This window comes from Chlamydotis macqueenii, chromosome Z (assembly GCF_036417535.1).
Source record: "Chlamydotis macqueenii isolate bChlMac1 chromosome Z, bChlMac1.mat, whole genome shotgun sequence".
Lineage (NCBI taxonomy): Eukaryota > Metazoa > Chordata > Aves > Otidiformes > Otididae > Chlamydotis > Chlamydotis macqueenii.
In genome coordinates, this window is record NC_141593.1 from 36,363,930 (window position 1) to 36,385,482 (window position 21,553).

The 21,553-nt window shown below is 36.8% G+C and overlaps 1 protein-coding gene across 2 annotated transcripts in view; it reads right to left on the minus strand.

Annotated features, from left to right (window-relative positions):
• Window positions 1-21,553, minus strand: part of PCSK5 (proprotein convertase subtilisin/kexin type 5) — a 260,397-nt gene that overhangs the window by 224,211 nt on the left and 14,633 nt on the right. For both annotated transcript variants that reach the window (XM_086770052.1, XM_086770051.1), the window contains exon 2: window positions 10,203-10,307. In XM_086770052.1, the coding sequence (XP_086626178.1) occupies window positions 10,203-10,307 (105 nt within the window). The remainder of the gene's footprint in view (window positions 1-10,202; window positions 10,308-21,553) is intronic.

Here is a 21,553-nt window from a genome sequence, read left to right on the forward strand (position 1 = left end):
CAGACTATAAGTCTATCGGCAACTATATTTTGGAGAAATAGTTTCTTACGAACACCCTGGAAAACAGAAAACTGTTTAGAATTCAGAAATTGTTTATGTGATCATTTATTATATGATCACATAAAGTTGTTTTAAGAGTTACTGATGAAACAGTGGATTGACTCCAAGTTTGATAAACATACTTAAAAATATTTTTAACTTGGATCCTTTACAAAAGTAAAGATAAATTGATATTCTGGCCTTTATATTTATTTAGAACTTCAGCATCAATGGGAGTGACAGCATTTACTTCCACTCAAAAAAGAGGAAAAAAATAATGTCAAAAAGTAATCTAGGTTAAACACAGCTTATGGAAGCAACAGTCAACACACCAATGGATATGACTGCTTTAAGTGGATTATATGGAAAGGATTTAGAATGACTGTTTTATTTTACTAAAATGTTTGTATTCATAAAATGATCTGTGTGACACGAAGAGAAATACACTTCCACAGAATAAAATACATAGTACTCGCTGTGCATTTGCCATTTGCAAAAACTGTTATTCAACTGTCAGCAGTGTCCCCATTTCACAGGTAGGGAGCTAGAAGAAGGAAGGAGCAAAGCCGTATGACGAAGGCCACACACATTCAAGCAGCACAGCTGCGAACAGGGCATAGCTGCTTGGCACCTCCTCTGAGCTGTTAAAACTTGCAGCTCGCAGGATGGCAAGGATCTGCTAGAGCGAAACAGATTAGCCAAGGAAATTTACTGGCTTTACAGTGACACTGACATTTTAAAATGATCCTAAAAGAAAGGAGGCTGTTACACACAAAAAGCTGGGAGGGGGGGAGATTCTTTTGCTTTGTTTCAGGGAGATATGTCTTTCCCAGCTCCCTGTCCCTGCCTGTAATTACCTGTTAATAATGCTAGATATGACAAATCATCTATGTGTATCATGATTTCTTGTTGCTCACCATTTAGAATAGCTGGCTGAGATAACAACAACAAGAATTAAACATGATTGTCTTGCCTGTCAGAAGCAGGCAGACAGATGCATAAAAATGTTGATGCATTACATCAGGAACATACATTGCTGCCAGAAAGTTTTCCAAATGCAAGATGGGGTGGGGGGAGACTTTTAATCCATCTTTCTATGAATATCCTGCACTATAACCAATATTATCAGTATCAGATGAAGCTCGATCCCCTCAGGAAACGGTGTGTAGAAGATGCTCTGTCAGTTTCCTGGACAGTCTGCTCTGAGACGCTCCTTTCCAAAATATGTTCTTTTTCAATCTCTCCCCCATCCCCGATATTCTGGCATTTGGCCCTGCAGGATCAGCTTCTGCCAGAATGGTGCAGCTTTCCCTGGTTCAAAACTAGAATGCCTCCACTTCCTTCCCTGGTTCAAAACCAGGATGTCTCCATTTCCTCCTCTTCTGACCCTTTCTGATATCCAGCAATTTTATAGCCCAGTAGCCAAAATAGCACTTTGCTATCTCTCTGCCACTAGCAATGCAAACTGACTCTAATGACAGCCAAAGCACACTTAGTGTAACACCAGACCATTGCAGCTGTCAGAGTTGCTGTCTTCCCTGGCAAGCTCTTAGAACACAGATTAGCAATGAAAGGACTAGTTCTCCCTACCTTTTTAAAAACACTTAGTTGCCCTATCATTTTTCACCTATAAACCTACTTTGCTGCTAAAAAACACAGGAGCATGTACTGCTTTACTGGAACTGTAAAGAGACTCTGATGTTATTAACACCTACTAGCATCCCTGGACTAAGGATTACCAAGCAGTTTCCTTTATAATCCTCTGCTTTTACATGTTTATAACTGCTATGATGAAACAGTAATCTTATGGGTTTAAATTTCCCTCACATAGATTTACCTAAAGTGCTTTTGTCATCGTTAAGGCTGAGCAAAATCTTTTAGCAGTTCCTGAATTGCGAGAGGAATGCCTTTTTAGGCTGTAAATGGATTTTTTTTTTTTTAATGTTGCATCTGCACTTATAAAATAAAGCTGCATAAGCCTGCGTGATCTGGCTGCATATGCACTGTATGTCCCTCATTAGCGATCTCACTTTGAATGAGGATGAGCACTCCCAGCTTGCATGGGGAAAGCCAACCAGGCAGATGTGCCATTAAGCAAGAAAGCAACAGCCACATGTTTAGAAATCCTGGCTGAGAGGTGCTGAGAAAATCTTAGAAAGCATTTAGACAACTCCAGGTACACAACCTGAACCTAATGGTGCCTCATTAATTTAGCTACACAGCATGCCTCATATACCTTTTACACTCTTAGCAAAAGTGGCTGGGACCTCTACTAGTCCCTGCTCACATCAATCACCAGCTGAAGACTCCATAGCATGCTGCACCATACTGGAGTGCATGCTACTCAAGTCATTTCTCCAGCCTTTACCTCCATGGTTGTGATGCTGAAGTGTCCTTTGATGAAGCAATGGATGGCCAGAGTTTTTTTCCTACTTGTTTTTGTTATTTCATGTTATTTCAACATACAGTCAACTTTGCAATTACAATACCCTGAAATGTTCTAATATCTAAAGTATATAAGGCAGGAACCAAAGCAAGTATTTACAAGTAATTATCTATATCCTAAAGTACTTTATTTTCTAACGTAAGATGACAAATGCTAAAGTCAATGTTAAATTTGCAGTTAGGTCTAGTGAGACACTTCTCTGAATTTATCCACTGTTGGGATTAGCATTGCAGTTCTAGTGAAGATCTATCTGCATAAGAAAACTGTGACCACGATCACATATGAACAAGTTAGATTTAGGCTTTAAGCTACCCAAGGATAGTTTTCTGTTGAGCTTTCACTAGTGACAGTGAAGGGAAAACATATAAGAAACTCTTCTCCCTAATTTGTCCTCAAATTCAAGAAATTTAAGAGGTGTGTTACATTTTGAATCTTAAATCTTAAATTATACATGTAGCACTGTGTAACATTCACTTCCAGAAATATTTGTTCCCTATACAGCAAAAGTATCCCCCGAAGGGAGTTTTCCACTCCATCACTCCTAAAGTACAATTCTATGTATTTTTGAAGGTTCCAAAACAAATTTCTGTAAGAAGGTCTAGACTACAGTCACAAATATTGCCACTGATCCTAACCTCTGCTCGACATGGTTACTGGAAAGAGAGCATATTTTAACAGCAGAACACATACTATGAAGCAAAAGCCATGAAGTTCCATCAGCAGAAGCCCCAGATTCACCAAGTGCAGAGAGGTCTCAAAAGAAAAATCTCCCATATTTTTAAACAGCTCTAAGCTAAAATCCAGCTACAATCCAGTTAATTTTTTTAAGTTTTTAAGAATAATTATGTTCAAGACACATGTTGCTCTGCAAAATTCAGAATGAGTTACTTTTTTTTTTTTTCCTCTTGATAGAGAGAGTGAGTCCCTTGCAAAGCTTCAGGCCATATGTAGGGTCTTTCACTTTTGCCTCTCCAAAACCAGAAGGCTCCAAATACATCAAACACAAGAGAATGATGCAATCTGCCTCATTTTGAATATTCTTCTTTCAGAAGATTTTAGCTACTTCGCTGAGAAATACGCGAGCCCTTGTCTGCCTCTTTAGAGTCAGCCAACATCTCTCTCATTGACCATGACATCCAGAGACCATAATAGCAGCTCTACCCTATAAACTGCTGAGTGCTGGAATGGGATATTTGAGAACTGCTCTGACACCAGGCTTCTGTGATATTGGGATAACTTGATAAAAAGGGTGGGGCACTGAAGTGTTTCACAGTATACTATTGGTCAAAATCTTGACCCAACTCCTTGCCATCCTGTGGTCTTTCAATTTCCCTGCCCATCTTATTACCAGCTTAACAAAATAATGATATAAAAATAGCAAAAGAATGCAATCATGCTGAGTAATATCTTTTTCATTCCTCAAACCATTTGCTACACTACTTAAGAAGTGAGCCAGTTAAATCCTCTCAACTAATCTCCAATTCTTGCCCAGAAGTTAACAACGAGATTGTCATTGCTGAGGAGTTCTGCAAAATGACTTGGCAACCAGAAAATATGAATGTTCTGAAATCTAATATTTCTTTTAAATGTACATGCAATTAGCGGTATTGAGGGGACAAAAATCTTTTGAGGCAGGTGCTAACAAGTGGGATAATAATGATGAAATGGAAACATAAGTGTAGGTAATCAAACAATAATTTATTTCAAGAAACACTTCCATATTCCCTGACAGTGGGCATTTTTCTTTTCTGAAATTATATTACACTGAATTCCTACTGGCCATTTTTCTGCTTTTAGTAGAAAACATCAAAAAGTAATTCCACTAGAAAGCCTCAGTAATTATTTTTTGAGAGTTTATTTAAGTACTAATAGAAAAGTCAGCTATCTCATGAATATAGAAATAGAATTAGACATTAGCAAAGCTTTTCTTCTTCACAAATAAACCTCAGTCCCATTAGTGTTACAATTAACTTCATTAAATGTTTCTACAAATGAAGAGAAATTACCGTTACATGCAAAAAAAATGTGGACTGAAGAACTGTTATCTCCTATTATAGCAGCACTGGATCTGGCCAGCATAGAACAAGGGGAAAGCCACGTATATTCATGTAATACTGTCTGAACATGCTCTCGATTAAGCCTTTCATCTTTAGGTTACCCAAGTCACCCAAGGTTCAGCTTTGAGCTGCTTTTTTATCAGTCACGGACCAAATACTGTTCCATGTGCCAAAAAGAAACACCAAATTTTAGATTGCTATTCCTCAGAATGTTTATACATTTCACCCTACCTTATCAAGTGTTTTGGGTATTGGGTTGGTGCAGACAAGGGAAAAATTTGGTACAAAACATGGCTGAAATTCCACTCCCATTATTGCTCTACTCACTGGAGTTCTTCACTGCGATTTTCCTCTAGGTTGACTTATACTCTGAACTGCAGTCTAGTCTATACTGAGGCACAAATGAAAATAAGTCTGATGCAGCCTCAGCATGGTAGAATTATTCTTGACTCCTGATGATGCAACACAGACTGTCCAGGGATTTTTGCAGATTAAGAATGTGGTTTAAGCTAAAACTAATACACTAGGCCCCCCTGTAAATACAGATTTCGATCACCATTAAGCAAGCAAAATACCAACCACTTTGTGCAACTACAACATGACGAGTGGCTAGAATAACACTAATTGTACCAGGATCTAATACAGTTCTTTGTGACTGAACAGCAACTTCGTACCTCAAAAAGCGCTGCAAAAGTTGTAGGACTGTTTGCTCATGTTTACATGAAACTTTTTAATACTCCAAGGCAGGTGCTAAAGGGAGATGTTGCTATGCCCTCTCACACATTGTGATTCACTTCATGTTCTAACTCACCCAGCAACAGGCTCCTTGGAAATAGCAAGTCTGATTCTTGATTTTAACTAAGCTAAAGTTCGAAGGATTGCTCATGTAAAAGCTTTCTGAGCCAATTAAATAAAAGGTCCACAGTGGTAAATATTGCATTACTCAATAACTAACTTAAACCTCCAGTCAAACTCTGAACATGGAAAATAGCATGACAGTTTCTATTATTTTGCAACCAAGTAGAGTAGTATTGATTCTTTGTCCTCTGAGTGCTTGTACAGATTATAGCTACCCAGGCAAACATTGGTAACTCACCTGGTCCCACTGTTTAACTGTTGTATTATTCTATTTGTCTAACAAAATCTTTTTGTTCACTAATTAGGTTTAACAACTTAACACTTAGCATTGACAATATGAAACACAACCGTACCCATAACAACATTCTCATCTGAATTTCTCTACAGTCCATGATGCTGGCTTTTAAAAGCCTGGGGGTTTAATACTGTAACAACATTCATCACTCCTACTGAATTTTGTGCCCCCTACACTAAATCTAAGTTGTTCAAATCTTTATTTTCTCCTTATTCAGCCTCACGTTGCAATCTTGGAATATATAAATTCATAAATAATTGGAAAATACAACTTGATTACAATCTTCTTAGCACTGACAATTTTAACCCTCTTCTCTGTTTGCAATAAACAGTCTGTTCCAGAGTGATCAAATGTATATTTCCCAAAGGCACGCTCCACAAGTAGTGGCATACCCCTTGCCAAAGCAAGACCATCACCTTGTGGTAAAATCCATCTTTTCCCCTACTTTCTAGACAGCTATCTCCCACATCAACCCAGGATATTATTTAGCAATAGGAACTGGTGTAAAGGCAAAGCAACACGATGAAACATTTACCTGTGGTTCCTACACTTCTGCTGCTCTCTGACCTCTCATGAGCATCCACCATGTCCCACCAGTAATAAGGACAGGATTTTGGCATTACTTTCCTGTCCTCTAAAGACAGCCCAGATCATTTGGTAGTGTCTCATCAAAGATAGGCTTGCCAGCATTTTACATGCTGCTGCCACCAGTTCTGTTTAGCTTGTTATGGCAAAGGTAAGAATCCATGCACACACATGGTAATAACATCTTTGAATCGCCAGGTCATACAGATCTGCTCTGTGTGTGGTTAGGTGAGGCTGGGTAAAATGTAAATCACTGAAGTAATGTTTCCCCAAGTGTTCTGATCCTGGAGCAGAGGTGACAAAGGCATGACACTTCTGAAAAATCCCAGGCAAGCAGAGTATTTCACTGAAATCAGGTAGCTTTGCTTCTTATTTAAGTGGAAGTGAGACTGGAAATCTCTCAGTTTCTAAAAGATGAGTGAACCTGACTCATCAACCAGTTCAAACCTCAAATAAATCTATCAGAAATTAATTAAAATTTTAAAAAGATGAGATGTCATCTTAGTTGAGACTGATAAACAAGAACTAATGCTGTAAAATGTTTTCTCTGTTAGTAAATGTGAGACTTTACAGGAACCTAAATTACTAATTTTACATTTTTGAGCACTGCTATGGGCCACGTGTCTTTGTCAGATCTCCACTGTGATGCAAAGCACCAGGGACCTGATAAGCCAAATGGAACAAACTTTAGTCCATATGTACATCAATTTGAACATATTATCAATCTTAAAGCAGTCTTTTATTACCTTAAGAATTGTGTTCTTCTAAGATTATTGCTTTGCCATTTATGCTGCTTGATTCTGTGGGATATTTTCCACCATATGAGTCACAAATTTAATTATCACAGCCCTTCACTACAAACTTCATCTCACATAATAGCTCAGTATAAAAAGACAGTTTTCTCATCTATACCATCCATTTAACTTCTACGTATTATTGTCTTGTGTAGGTGCTCCAACTCTGGCATTTCATTGCAACCGCAATCTCTTCAGTGACAGAAAAGCTCCACCTGATTTTCCTTATGCTTCGTATTGATGCAAAGTCTGACTTACAGACTGAAGTTGCAATCATTCTTTGCCATTTTTTCCACTTTGTGACTCTCCATTTCACCATTGCAGCAAACGCAGAGGTGCACCACAGCTCTTTATTCCCACCCCTGGCAGCGCCGTAATAGTCTGATTTCAATAGAGGGTCTACCAGCAATAAACTCAACTACTTAATAGTTGAATTAAAGCGTCTTTATACCTTTCAGCTATCAACACATAGGAAACACCATGTAACTATACACAGGCCTAGAAAAGATCTGTGGATAAAGCTATGTTTCAAATTTTCTGCATGAAAATCTATGTTAGGGACACTAAAGTCTCATTTGGGCATCTCTTCCTAAAACTACTTAGTCCATTTCATCTCTAAATGACAATATTACTAGGCAAGGATGTGGATGAGAATGGACAAAACTGTATTACACGGCATGTCCTTTATATTTTCATCTAAATACAGAGTAATGTTTGTTTAATGCTCAGAAAATTGTCAAAATGTGTAATTCACATGTCTTCAGTTCATGTGCCCTGTTGGATCTATTCATATTGTTTATAACAGCGTCAAGAGGCTTTTCCAGAAGAAAAAATCAAGCCAAAGATCTTCAAAGCAATTCACAACTTGAACTCCACAACGGTAAGAGTTTATATAACATACATATCTTTCCCTCTGTATTTATACCATGAAATCAAATACTGTCCACACAAGTGGTTTAGGAATACCACATTTTATAATGTTTCTTCCATTATATACATGCTATTTACATAATTAATTACTACTCAATAAAATTCCATCATTTAAAATTTCATAAAGGAGCAAATTAATGATCCACATCTGAGGCAAGCACAGACCAAGTTAATTGTGTGTGCATGTTACATGGAGAGGATTAAGTAAACTACCATTAAATGATTTGGAGAGTCAACAAACCTCAGTGTTCCTTTGTTCACAAATACACACGCCATCTAATCTCCTGCAAATATTGGCATTAGATAGAGTCACATTCATAAATATAATAGCATATAGTACGCTCTTTTACAATTTTCACAGCCATGTAATGTGCCTTATTTAAGACTAAACTTTTTGTTTTTAAAAGGTCCAGTTTATATAATACAATTGAATTTCCAGTCTGCTTTAATAATCATTAAACGTTATACACACTGAGGGCAACCTGTTCTTTATTCTACAAATACATGTCCATATTTTGACACGTCTGCAGCCACACAAGCATTCCCAAGCCCAGGTTCACTGGAGTAGTCACAAAGTCAATCACAAACACTTTTGCCAGATCTAGGTACTAGAGCATCAGCTTCTCTTTGGGTGCAGAATCATTACCAGGGTTGAGTAACTTGGACAACCCTCACTAGAGCTTTTAAATACTAAAGTGATATTTAACAATGATTCAGAAATTCTGTACCAGCAGCAGCACAGATTGGGGACAAGACCTAAATGGTATAACATAGGAAGCTCTGGAAAATAAATGATGGCTCTGATTTTCTGCTGTGCTCTGCCTTGGACTCTCCCACGATTATGACCACAGTAGTCTGGGCTGGCTGCCAGAGATGCAGAAGGGGTATCTGGATGCTGGGTGTGCCACCAAAGTGCATGCAAACTTGTGCAACTGTGTGTAAATCACTCCACCTTTGTGCACATGGTGAAGAGAGTGGACTGATGCAGATGTGAACACTTTCCCTTCCTTTTGCAGTGTCGCCTATTTTAAATGCAGTGCTTGTTGTTTGATTGGTGGTCTCTGCACTCATGGGAACAGATCTGGGCCCTGATCCCAATCACACTAATCCCCAAAATATGCTGCTCACCAGAGCTGCTGATGCTCTTAAAGAGTAAAGCAGTTCAGCCGTATCAACACAGGGGTGAACACACTTTCTGTGCACCTCCCTAGTCTTGTCCCATCCTCAAGAGGAACTTCAGCCCTAAATATGACTTTCCAGACTGCAGAAGCATTCCTGTATGATGCCCAACTTGTGCAATGTACATCTACAGTATTCAAACTGTCTTCTACTGATAACTTTTAGTTCTCATAAATTCTTTGTCAAGTAAAACCTGACAAATCCTTTAAAGACAAAAGTCATTATTCAAGGACTTAAAAAAGGCTTGACTCTGTTATCACCATGAAAAACACCAGGGACTTGGCAGTTTGCTCGGGAGAGTGGGTTGCATGAACAGCATAAAAAAGCTAGCTGGATCTTCCCCAGACTTCCTTTCTAAAAGAAAACCAGAGGAAATCCAATTCTACAGTCAGTGACGAAGCTACCAACCACTGAAATTAAAGAATTAAAACACAAGTGTGTCTTGGGTACAGATACAAGACAATATTATACTTAACTATAAATCAGTAATTAAATGATGTTGCCAGTTACCTATTATAGTATATACCCAAAAGATGTGACATTTTTCAAATAGATCTCAAAATTTAGATCAGTAGGAACTGCCAAAAGAATCACAGAAAAGAGCATTCTTATTTTAATCCCTCATACATCAAGTCCAGAAAAAGACCAGAAAAAAGCAAGTGAAACTTTCCTCTGCTCATCTTAATTCTGAAAGCTGGTTGATTTACAGAAGGAGATCTGCAGACATGAATGTTACACACATGGTTTTGCAGAGAAATACAGCACAGTGATTAGTGCATTAACAAAACTCCTGTACTCCTCCCATGAATAATATTGTATCTTATGTTCCAAGAACAGCACGTACTTAATAGCATGGTATTGTCTTTGCTTCGTTTTAATGGGAAGCAGAACCTTAGCAATCAGATAGTGTGTCAGCTCTTGTAACGCTAGATGCCATTCAGGTGAATGTCCTCTGGCATGATATTTCATATAAAAAATGCAAAGGCTTTTGCCTTAGACACATAGGTGGATTTTCTTACCTTTGGTTCCATTGAAATGAAGCTGTGGGTACCTCTACTTGAGAGAACTGACCTTTTAATTGTTTTACTATGGTAGAAGTGGTAGTAATCCTTCAGTGTTCCAATCTGTAAGGGGAGAGAAGAAAAAAAGAGAGGGAGATTTAATTTATGAAAACTAGTTTTCTGTTTTTCATTTCTAAAAGTCTATAAATTATGCAATTTCCTGTGTGCTGAAATGTTAGGTGAAGCCCCTGATCATCTTTCAAAAGAAGGATATATGATATGAAATGGATGGAGTGTCCTTCAGGCAGTAACTGCATAACCAAAGATTATAATTGAACAGCTTAGTCTGGCTGTATCTACCTTTTTAATGTTTAATTTATATGCAGTACTTTAAGTAATTCTATAGCAATCTATATCCAAACTGTCTTCAAATGGTAAATACAAAAATCATCAAATGGCTATATGGTTTTTAAAAAGCATTCCATCTAGTTTGCTTAAGGAAATATACTGTAAAATGCACTAGATTTGGTTATTTATATAATTAAATTGCAAAAAGTACATTCACAGCATCAGACTATACAACAAGAATAGGCCTCTCTTTCTGCCAAACGTGGGCAAGAAATAAATTTAAGAATCAAAGATGGAAATGGTAGCTTCATAGGATAATGACTAGAGTTCAAAATCGATTCAAGCAAAATTGGGAATTTCATAATAGAACCATAAAAATACTTCCTATTCATCCTATCAGTACACAGTGATAATGTAAATATTAAACTAGGACAGCTTTCACAATTTGACAAAGAAATTTTCCTTTCCGAGTCATTAATGTCTACACATTTGTAACTTCAAACTTTAGTTTCACGCACCTAGAAACAAACATTCAGCCTCCTTGTCTTTAGGGAGAATGTCTCTCCAACTCATTTGGAATTTGACCTTCTATTGCACTGCAAATCTTGTAAGACACTTAGTAATCTAGTTAAAATTTCATTAATAATGAGCAAAAAAGGGACAACTGAGCTTACCATCATTTCAAGTTGAAACTCAAAGTGATCTCAGAAAATAGGCTTGGTTTTGAAAATAAATCTGAATGAAATCACTAGAGAGGATGGAGCAACATTCAAAAACTCTAATTTCAAAAAATCCAATATTGATTTAAACTGAGTTAGTTTAACATAAATTAAATAGGAATTGGTCTGACTAAGCCTAATTAAAATATATTAGCACTGTGATAATAATTTTCATGCCTGCCTTCTCTTTGAAAGGCAACTCTAGCTGAAGTGGTGCAACTCTGTAGCATGGATGAGCCCAGTCTCACATCTTCACATGCATGCCCACGAATAAACACTCCTTAAACATATATAACGAAGCCTTCTTGTGGACACTCTAAAGAGCTGCAGGGCCCTAGGCTTTCAGAGATGACCCACACATGCTCCTCTGTGGGCTGAAATCTGTTGCCAGAGGAGATGCCAGAGCACATACCAGTTCTTTGTCCATGGACCAGCATAGTCCTTTAGTGACACAGTGTGTCAGAATAAAAAGCAGTTTCCAATCTTGATTTTAGCCCAAAGGGAAATTAATGAGATTATTATGCAGAGTCATGTTATTGCTTAAGCAAGTAACTGTATTTTAGCACTGGAAAGAACTGCATATTCATGTGCAGAAAAGTAATATTTTAAGAAAAACAAACATCTGTCCTGTTTTGTGCTAAACAGATCACAGTATCACCTAGTTCTTTGTGTCTTGTCTTGCACCAGTTTGAGGATTTATATCTATTTATTTACTAATTGTAAACTCTAGCTGACCCCTCTGAGGGCATGCAAACCAGCAAATTTAGGAGATGACCTAATTGCACTCCTAGAGGTCCTACAGTTTGGCAGTACTAGCCACCCACAGAGGAGATGGGAGGAATCTGCATGCTCTACCTTCCAGCCAAAGGGGAACAGCCTGAGGCTTTGTAACGCTTGACAGCTGTACTCCCTCTGAGATCTTGGGCTCAGGAGACAGAATTAAACCCTTAGAAATAACTGTGGTAATTGTAATGCCATGTCTTCCAGGCACCATCAGTTTTCAGATAATAACAATTATTAGTAATAATAGTTAATTAAATGGTGAGATCTACAGCTTCAGTTCATAACTGTCAATGAAATAAAATGATCTCAAATCTTTTAAACAGAATTTAATTCGTATTCACTAACTGCCAGTGCCTCTCACAGCAAGGTAACACCAGCACTATTAAAAATGGAATTTGCTTAGGCCTTCCAAATCCTTGCACCACTTGGAGAACAGTTAAACCATGAAATACAGCATAATAAAACTTATAATTATGGATGTTCTTGTTAAATTGTTTTTTATACTTTTAACTACTATGTCTTAGAGGCATTCTCAGAGCAAAAGCAATGCAAAGACAGAAACATCAGACTGCAGAGCTAACTACCCTAGAGACTGATGGCAATTTAACTGCTTTATCCTTGGGAAATCTTTGTAATCTCCTTTTTGACCTGAAGGACTTGATTTCTTTAAAAAGAAATAGAAGAAATAGAAGAACATTCCTGAGAAATTGTCTGGCCAAAAGCAAGGAAAATGGATAGCGGGGACAGGGGAGACTTACTCTCTTTAGAAGTAATCTTCATCACTAAACACTTTAGAGAGATATATACACATTTTAATAGTACCATACTATGTTTATTCAAGGATTAAATAGTTCCGGGAAGTAAAAATCCTACAATATCACAGTGGAATCCCAGAAAACCAAAGCATCCACATATTTACAATAATATTATATTTTTTAGGTCTTATTTTCTATTTAAAGTTGAGAAAAGGTATGAATTTTAAAGATAATATGAAATAAGAACCAAACTTTCTAAGCTTGTACTTGGAAAATATTCTCTTCCATACGTAGTTTTATAGTCTAGGGCAATATGAAGATAATTTAGGACATAATTACTGAATGAATTAATCTACATCTGCATGTAAGTGTCCTCATAAACTCTGTAAGGATATACAAATGCTAAAGCTGCCTATTACTAGACGTTAAAGACATATATATAAGATCACCAAACTGATATATCCAACTAAGCTCTGAAACGACAACTGAAAGATCCACGTAACAGAACGTGAGCAGGGAAATTATTCAATCTAATGGGAAGAAAAGCAAGAGATGTCTTCCCAACAGTTTCTTATGTAGTAAATAAACTTCTTTTAAGAGAAGAATAATCTAGACATTGGCTGCAAAGTACACTTCTCCCAGTGGGCTGGATGGAAAACAATGCGCTGCTGAGTTGGTGAATTGGTGGATATATTGAAGGGTCTCTGTTTCTCCAGCCTTTCATGACTGTGGTCCTAAATAGATTGGGAAAGGAAGGCAGATGGGGTCCAAATCTGGTCCTGAACCCTATAAAAGTGCTAGAAGAGCCAAAGAAGCACAGATCTGCTATCCCTGTGCAGATCTGGAACGTAAACTGTTATAGACAGGTACAGCAATGTATTTTACACGGGGTTGAAGATCTGACCCTTTATTTCTTTCAGAATTGCAACAAATTTCCAAAGTGACAGAAGGAAATACCAAGAACAGAGATTAAGAAAGTTAATCAGGTTTACTATCATCTAATTTTGACAAAATCACATCAGCTATATTTCAAACTTTAAAATGTTTAAAATATTGTCACATTATACAAAGTACCATGGAAATCAAGTTTCAGAGAAAAAATGAAAACATTTCAGTCTGAAAAGGTTGAAACAGAATGTGTTGGTATTACTGCAGCTTTCTTCCCTATAAAGCCAACCTAGTATCACAAAGGGTTTTGACAGAAGCAAATGTTGACAAAGGTTACAATACTGCTTCTGCTCCTTTGATGCACACCACTCTGTAACGAATATGAAGGAGGTGAGCCCGTAGCCCTTAATTCTGATCCTTGATGACTCCCAGTTATCCACAGGTAAAGACAGGTTCACTGATACAACAGAACACTGCCGCTCCCTTTCCTTCTTGTGTCCCTCCAGACTTAGGAAGTATTAAACATCTTAAAATCAGGTTCTGATCCCAGCATTTAGGGGCAAGAAAGCCCCGCAGGAGCTGTTAGATGTTCACTGACCCACTCAAATTAAAGCACCCATATCTGGAAAGGGCATGTTCATCTAAGACCTGGAACCTGAACTTGACTTGTACTCCAAGCAGCAAAACTGTGTACTGGAGTTTTTTTTGGAAGGGTGGGTTTTTTCCTCCATAAGATATTGCAGTTGTGACGACACTTTCTGAACTTCCAGCTTTCTTGCCCAAAATCCCCCTCTTGGGTCAGCACTGCAGATCTCTATCATGCTCAGGCTGGGGGAGCAACCACCATGAGGACAGCTGTAGAGCTGCTCCGTTGTTTGACCTGCAGACTGAGATGGGGGCTCTTTCTCTCCTAAATATACCCTCTAATTAAAAGGGGTTTTTTATTGGTTTTTTTGGGGGTTTTTTTTGGTTTTTTTTTGTCATCAGAATGGGAAATTTCACCCGCTATGTGTCATTCACAAGAAATAATAGCAAGGTTTGCCCACTTATGGCACAATGCAGTGAGGCGGAAAGGCTGGATGACGTTCAGTTTTGGACAGTTTGGGCCTCTCACAAAGATCAGCTATTTAAAGATTTAGGAGAGAGAAGCACAGGCTCTCTGGACCTTACTCAGCCTAAAAACTAAAATTACAACTCTGAAGAAGTGGCCTCTATCCAAATATCTAAGCTTTCTAATAGTCCTTTGCTGGGCTGATACCCTACACTACCCTGCACGAGTTAAAATAACTTCTTGGATTACTACAGGCAGGTAACATTTTTTTAAAAAGCTGAAACCACTGGCAGTACTGAATGCTGTGGTCTTGTCTTAAGCTGCAGTAGCAAGATAATACTGCTGTGATGACTACTCTAAAGGATGTAAATAATGATGTTTAGGCTCTGTATTATGGAGGCTCTGACCCTGCACATTACAGGAATATCTACCAGATGGGGGGAAAAAACTGCATTTCTAATGTGCCCAAATTCAGTCAACTAAAAGAATTCGAAGCAGCAGCAGAACCAAGGTGATGTGGGTATGAACAAAGATTGTCACCTCAGACACAACCCAGACTACTCTGAAAGCTTGAATTCCAGCTATGCTCAAATGCCCAAGTAACCCAGTTCTCAGCTCTATTTTAAGCCCAATTAGCTAACAGAAATTTGACAGCTCAAGTTCTGAAAACATCTATGTATGTGTTTGAGGTAGGAACAGCCTAACTTGCCAGTTCATATCTTTGCTTCTCTTACGTTCCTTTCTCGTCAGTTTTGTTTTAAAGGGAACTGATATGTCTGCAGAGCGTTGCTGTTCCTGAACAGTGACACACTGAACAAGGTGGGCTTGGCCTTAAGTGCAGGCCTCCTTCCTGAAATATTTTTTTAGTCTCCTAGATGGAAAACAACCTCAACTGTAATCAAGAGTTCTTGCTCAGTTTGTTAAATCTTTGGTCCAGAGGACGAGATAGTTCTGCTGGAAAAGGAAATTCCCTTCTGAACCACCTGCCTATGAAAAAAAAAAAAAACCCAACCTAAAACAGGCAGATAAATTAAAACACATGGCTATTACAGCAGAAACATCACAATTCCCATAGAAATAAATCAGGTTGTATCTCTTCACGTGGTAGGAACGTGCTAACAGTTTACCACTTTACCCTTGACATTCCCTCTCCTGATTAAATAGGGAGAAAAACACATCACCTTACTGAATTAACATACGCCCCTCGGGGCTTCTTTTGTATTTTTCCTTCATGTTTCAGCTATTTGAACGGAGAAATTTTGTCTGGGCACTTACGTTGAGCTAGGAAAGTACAGGTTGCCTTTTTAAACAGTTGATGTCAAGAATGAATAACAGAGCCATTAAAACAAAGTAGCTGTGTATTATGTTATTTCAGATAACGTCACTGCTGTTGCTTACATGCTGCTGCATTTTGCTTTAAAGTAGCACATTAACTCTTTCACTGGAAAAATAAACATAAGCTTAAGTCTTTTAAGTTTTCATGTGCTTTTGTTAATAGGATAAAATAGTAACAAAATCCTGAGATCAATTATAATTCTTGATACCATTCTAATTTGGTATCAAGGCTGAGATTTTTTTTCAAAGTCACTTCATAAATTTTAATGTGAATTTGAATTTTTATGTATCTATTAGGGAGCTTTAAAATTGTCAGAAAATACTACTGTAGCTAAACCAAGTAAAAATGCAGATTAAAAAGAATATAAAAAGAATATTTCAATTTGCAGTGGAAATTTTTTACATGTCTTGGTATATTTAATTTTAGATTACCTCTATAAAAATATTTTTTCTAATAGGTTTTCTTTTCAAGACTTTCTTTGCATGCCAGAATATAATCCAAACAAATTTAGTGTTCCAATTCTAAACTATAATTAAACTTTAATTAAAATTGAACTCTGCATGTAAATGTAGAATTCTAAATCCCTAGTTAGATTTATTCTAAAATATTTTTAGAATTCCAAAATTCTACTTCTCTAAATAGAGAAATGCTCTATTCTAAATATATTATAAAATATATGTAGTAATAGAAAACAAATCAAGTTGCTTCTGTGACTGATAATTGGCTTATAAATTTTACAAAGTTCAGGTAAATTGGAAAAAGCTTCCTAAATCATACCTGCTGCATACAAGTTACTTTGTACAGTTGTATTTTGAAACAAATATTGCCAAATGAAATTCTGTTTTTTGAGATTCTAGTACTTTAGTGGTCTCTTGGTAACCTTATTTACCATGTGGAATTACTTGGAAAAAAGAGGAAAAAAACTGACAACCAAATAACAACATAAAATGTTTTGCTTAATCTAAAAAAAATGTTTTGTCATGTGACACAACTAAGCTTTAGTAGAACTACCTTTGCAAGAATAGGAAAGCACTAAGTCATAAAAGAGGTCACAGGTCTCAGGAGGCAATAGGAATTTATAAAATAAGTTCAGATATTAGAAAGATATAAATTAGAACTGTATCATAGCTTTATTCTAATACATGCTAAATCACACTAAGATTCATTAATTTAATCTACCCTACTATACATCATGAACAATCCTTCCAAAGAGGATTGTGGCATCTTTTTTGTATTATATACTCATATAAATCCTGTGGATGTTGGAATGAATATCTTTGTGCCTTATTAACTGAGTTGCGAAAGGAGAAAGAGCTTTGCTGATTTTCTTTAAAATAAAAATACACTTTGATTATATTTAATTACAAATAATGCTACTTCTGAAAGTGCAGGGGAAAAAATAATACTCAAGCCAAATAACAAAAAGAGAAATCCCTAAGACACTCATAAGGTAAATAAAGCCAACAAAAAGCTGCCTGAATAAAAATCAAGTCAAAATGATATTTGAGTCTTACATGGATGAGCAGTGAAGAGAAATGTGTCGTATATACCACAGGTCACACAAGACCACAGTAAATACACATTCCTTCCAAAACTTACGCAGCAGACTGAAGCAGAGACTAAGGCTAGCTCCTACCTTTCTCTGTCGCAGCTCTGAGACAAGAACATGCATCAATCTTTATGGGAGGACAAAAGCTAGCAGCCCTCCTTGAATCTGAACTGTGCTGCAGATTGGTACTCTCTGAACACTTGCTGTGTGGTACCACTTCCCTAGAGATGAGGGCATAAAAATATGCCTTCAGTTAAGTTAAGAAAGAATAAAATACAAGAAGTGGAAGGTGTCTGGACAGTATGTTGATTGTTCAAACATTAAATTGAAATAAATCCAATGATAGTACTTGAAATCTTTCTTTTAAAGTCCATGAGGAAGAGTTTCATCCACCTTCTCTCTAGGACTGATAAACAGGTTGTGACTATTAGAACAATGTTTTAAAAAGTAGCTAAAAATTAATGAACACAGAGACCTTAACTACTGGGGAGAAGAAGGTTTTTTTTTATGAAGGGCAGGTATTAGCCTAAAAGGGTTGGTGGGAGATGGTGGAGAAAGGCATTTCTACATCTATCATGAAAAATGTTAGAAGACAAGTGCAACGGTGGGCATTAAAAATTGCAACCCTGGTGTCACCATGAGCTTCACCTAAGGAGGCACCAAGGCATCTGGCAAGTTCATGTCCCCATCAAATAAAGCAATGGATGGTTGCGCAGCAACCTGTGACCATGGGCTTGCAGTTCCAGGGCAACATTACACATTTCATGAAAATTCTCAAAAGGAAATCAATTACTGCCTTCATTCTCATTAATCTTTTCTACTGTTTCTTTTCAATACAGAAAGCAGTGCAATGTAAACTGGTAGTTCATGCCCCTTTTTGTGAAGCCAAATGAGTCACCACCTTATTTCTGTAAATAAAAATGAGCACAACAAAGTGTATTTATTTTCTGCTGTATGAACATACTTAACCTCTGCAACATTTCGAGTGACTTCAACACAGTCACCACACATGGCAAGTTCAAGCCATAACAAATGTTTGTATCTGCAAAGAAGCTCTTAGGTAATATGGAAATGTTTACTTCAGTAAACAGCCCCCATAATAAAGCCATCAAATCGGAAACAAATACCTTTAAAATTTTGAGGGTTCCACTAACTTACTACTGCTTTCCAACATCTTTTTTTTCCTCTTTCCTAACTCACTACTCCGTAATTTAAAATATAATATACTGCATCACCTGAAATGAGATTTGTCACTATTTTATTGACTTCCAATCATATTTCATATTGTATCACTGGACAAATGTAAAATGATGAGAGAATGAGGATGGATACCCATGTAGTATCACGAATGTTTATTTAAGTAGCAAGTAGAACTGCCATATTCCCCACATTACTAGCTACTCCAGACTCTAAGGATTATTGTTTCTTTGTAATCTGTACTCTCTGATATGTGATTATAACATAGCATAAGAATGAGGCTTGAGAAAGTTCTGACACAGCTATTTCAATCATGCAAACAGTATAAAGGGTAGTTAAGAAATAGGTTTATTTTTTAACAAACTACAGCCACAGAAGTTTCACAGCAAAAAATGTTCATATTCATTTCCTTTTAAATCTCGATCATGAAATATTTAATAACCATTGTCCCTGTCCTGAAACTTGTAAATATCTGCCCAGTCCCAGTGGGATCAAGTCCCTTCTCTTTTACAAAACCATAAGTCAGAAATAACTCTGTTGAAGCTAATGGAATTTAAGAGGCATAAATCAAGGGCAATCAAACCTAATGGGGATAAGTGTATGAGTAAAAGATTTAAGAACTGGGCACCAAGTTAGATACAGTGTTATATCTCTATCCAGTTATTTAAACATCAATATAAAACTCATAAGCACATTAATAGCAAGAGAGTTTATAACATTCAAAATGACTAATGCAGTGACCTACAGTAGTCATACTGTTTCCACTGAACATTTATATTGCCAGCAATAAACCTTTTCACACTGTACTTTGTCTTACAAATCTGAATTCAGCTCTTATTGGTCAGAGCAAATACAATGTTTTCATTTAACTGACTTTCCCATGAGACTTGATTTAAGCAATTTCCTCCTCTATCACCAATATAATTTACTGAAGAGTAATAAAGAAGTGACTCATGGGAATATCTAGGACTGAGTTAAGTTCATCTGCGTAGTGTGTGTGTAGGTACTAAATCCAATGCTCTTTTACAGTGAACCTAGATCATACGTCCTCAACTTTGTACCATATCAAAGTCTGATCTTCCACTCTGTACAACATGCTTAACCAGATACAGAGAATAATGCCACTTGTCCAGAACCAGGCATGATACTGATACACTCATCTATTTTACATGGTCGATGCTAGAGCTGTACAGTAATTTATACTTTTTTGTGTAAAGTTTGCCAGTATCCATTATTTATATGAACAGTCTCCATACTCACATGTAATCTCATTGATTTTGATAAGACAAATAGAGTAACAACTATTCAACTATTTATAGTTTCTCAAGTTTAATAGTATAACAAAAAAAATCCCTCTTTGACAGGATCTAAAGATACACTTAAAGAAAAAATAAGTAAGTGAGTAACAAGACCAAGAAATAATTCCCAAAACCATAGAATTATAGAATCATAGAATGGTTAGGGTTGGAAGGGACCTTCAAAGGTCATCTACTCCAACCCCTCTGCAGGGAGCAGGGACATCTTCAACCAGATCAGGTTGCTCAGAGCCTCATCCAATCTGGCCTTGAACGTTTCCAGGGATGGGGCATCCACCACCTCTCTGGACAACCTGTTCCAGTGTTCTACAACCCTCATTGTAGAAATTTTTTTCCTAATATCTAATCTAAATCTACCTCCCTCTATTTTAAAACCGTTACGATTGCATTATGAAGTATTCAAACGTAATAAGAAAGAAAACAAAACATAATAAGAAAGAAAACATCAACATCATCATAACTGATGTTTAGTGAGAATTTAAAAAAATATTACAGCAAACTGAAGGACTGTTAATTCTAGCATGGTCATGCAATAATACCCTTATGTGATCTGTAATCACAACAGCAAAAAAAACCGTGAAGTACTAATTCAAATATATGCAGGCCTCTCCTGCTGTACCAACTTCCATAGTACCAGAAGAGTGATTAAGATTCAATTTCATTGGAATCACAGGGATTTTCCGCTGTACTTAATGGGAACTGCAATAAGCACTTAATGAAGAAACAATTTTTTTTTTAATCCAGACCTCAGTGAAGCCTATGTTTTAGATTAAGTTAGCATCCTAATGTCTAGGTTCATATACCAGCTTCTAAATTACTTCAGACTACAGAGAAAAGTCAAGGAGAACTGATATCCAATTAATGATGAAATATCTAAATCTACTAAAACAAATGAAAAATAGGTCACAGCTTTCAAATATTGTCCATTTCACACATTTAAAGAACATTCCTTAGCGGACTTCTTGTTTGGAGAGCAGAATCTTACAGCATGAGAGCTGAGTAAATGCTTTGCTGTGTACCTGAAAGTAGATTTTTCTTGGAGAAAGGAGAAATGCTTCTACTGTATATTTGTTTAATACATTTGTTTATTAAATATATAATACCACAATACAGAAATAGGGAAAAGCCAGTCAGCTAGAACGGTACCAATGAATTGGATAAAACCATGTATTCTTTATAAATGCATTTGGATTTTTATTTTGAAACATTTGTTTTCATGTCAAATAAGTCCTAGAAGATGAGAAACATGAAGAAATCAACACAGACTCCAGCCACTACGAGAATTGGTCGCTGTGCAGTTAAGTGTGTCAGATTAATATTTGTAGTTGCCAGACAAGAAGTAGAAATTACCCAGATTTCACAAGATGAGAATGGTATTTAACCACAAGAAAGCTTCCAAAAAAGCAGTCTGTTGCAATGGTGGCACC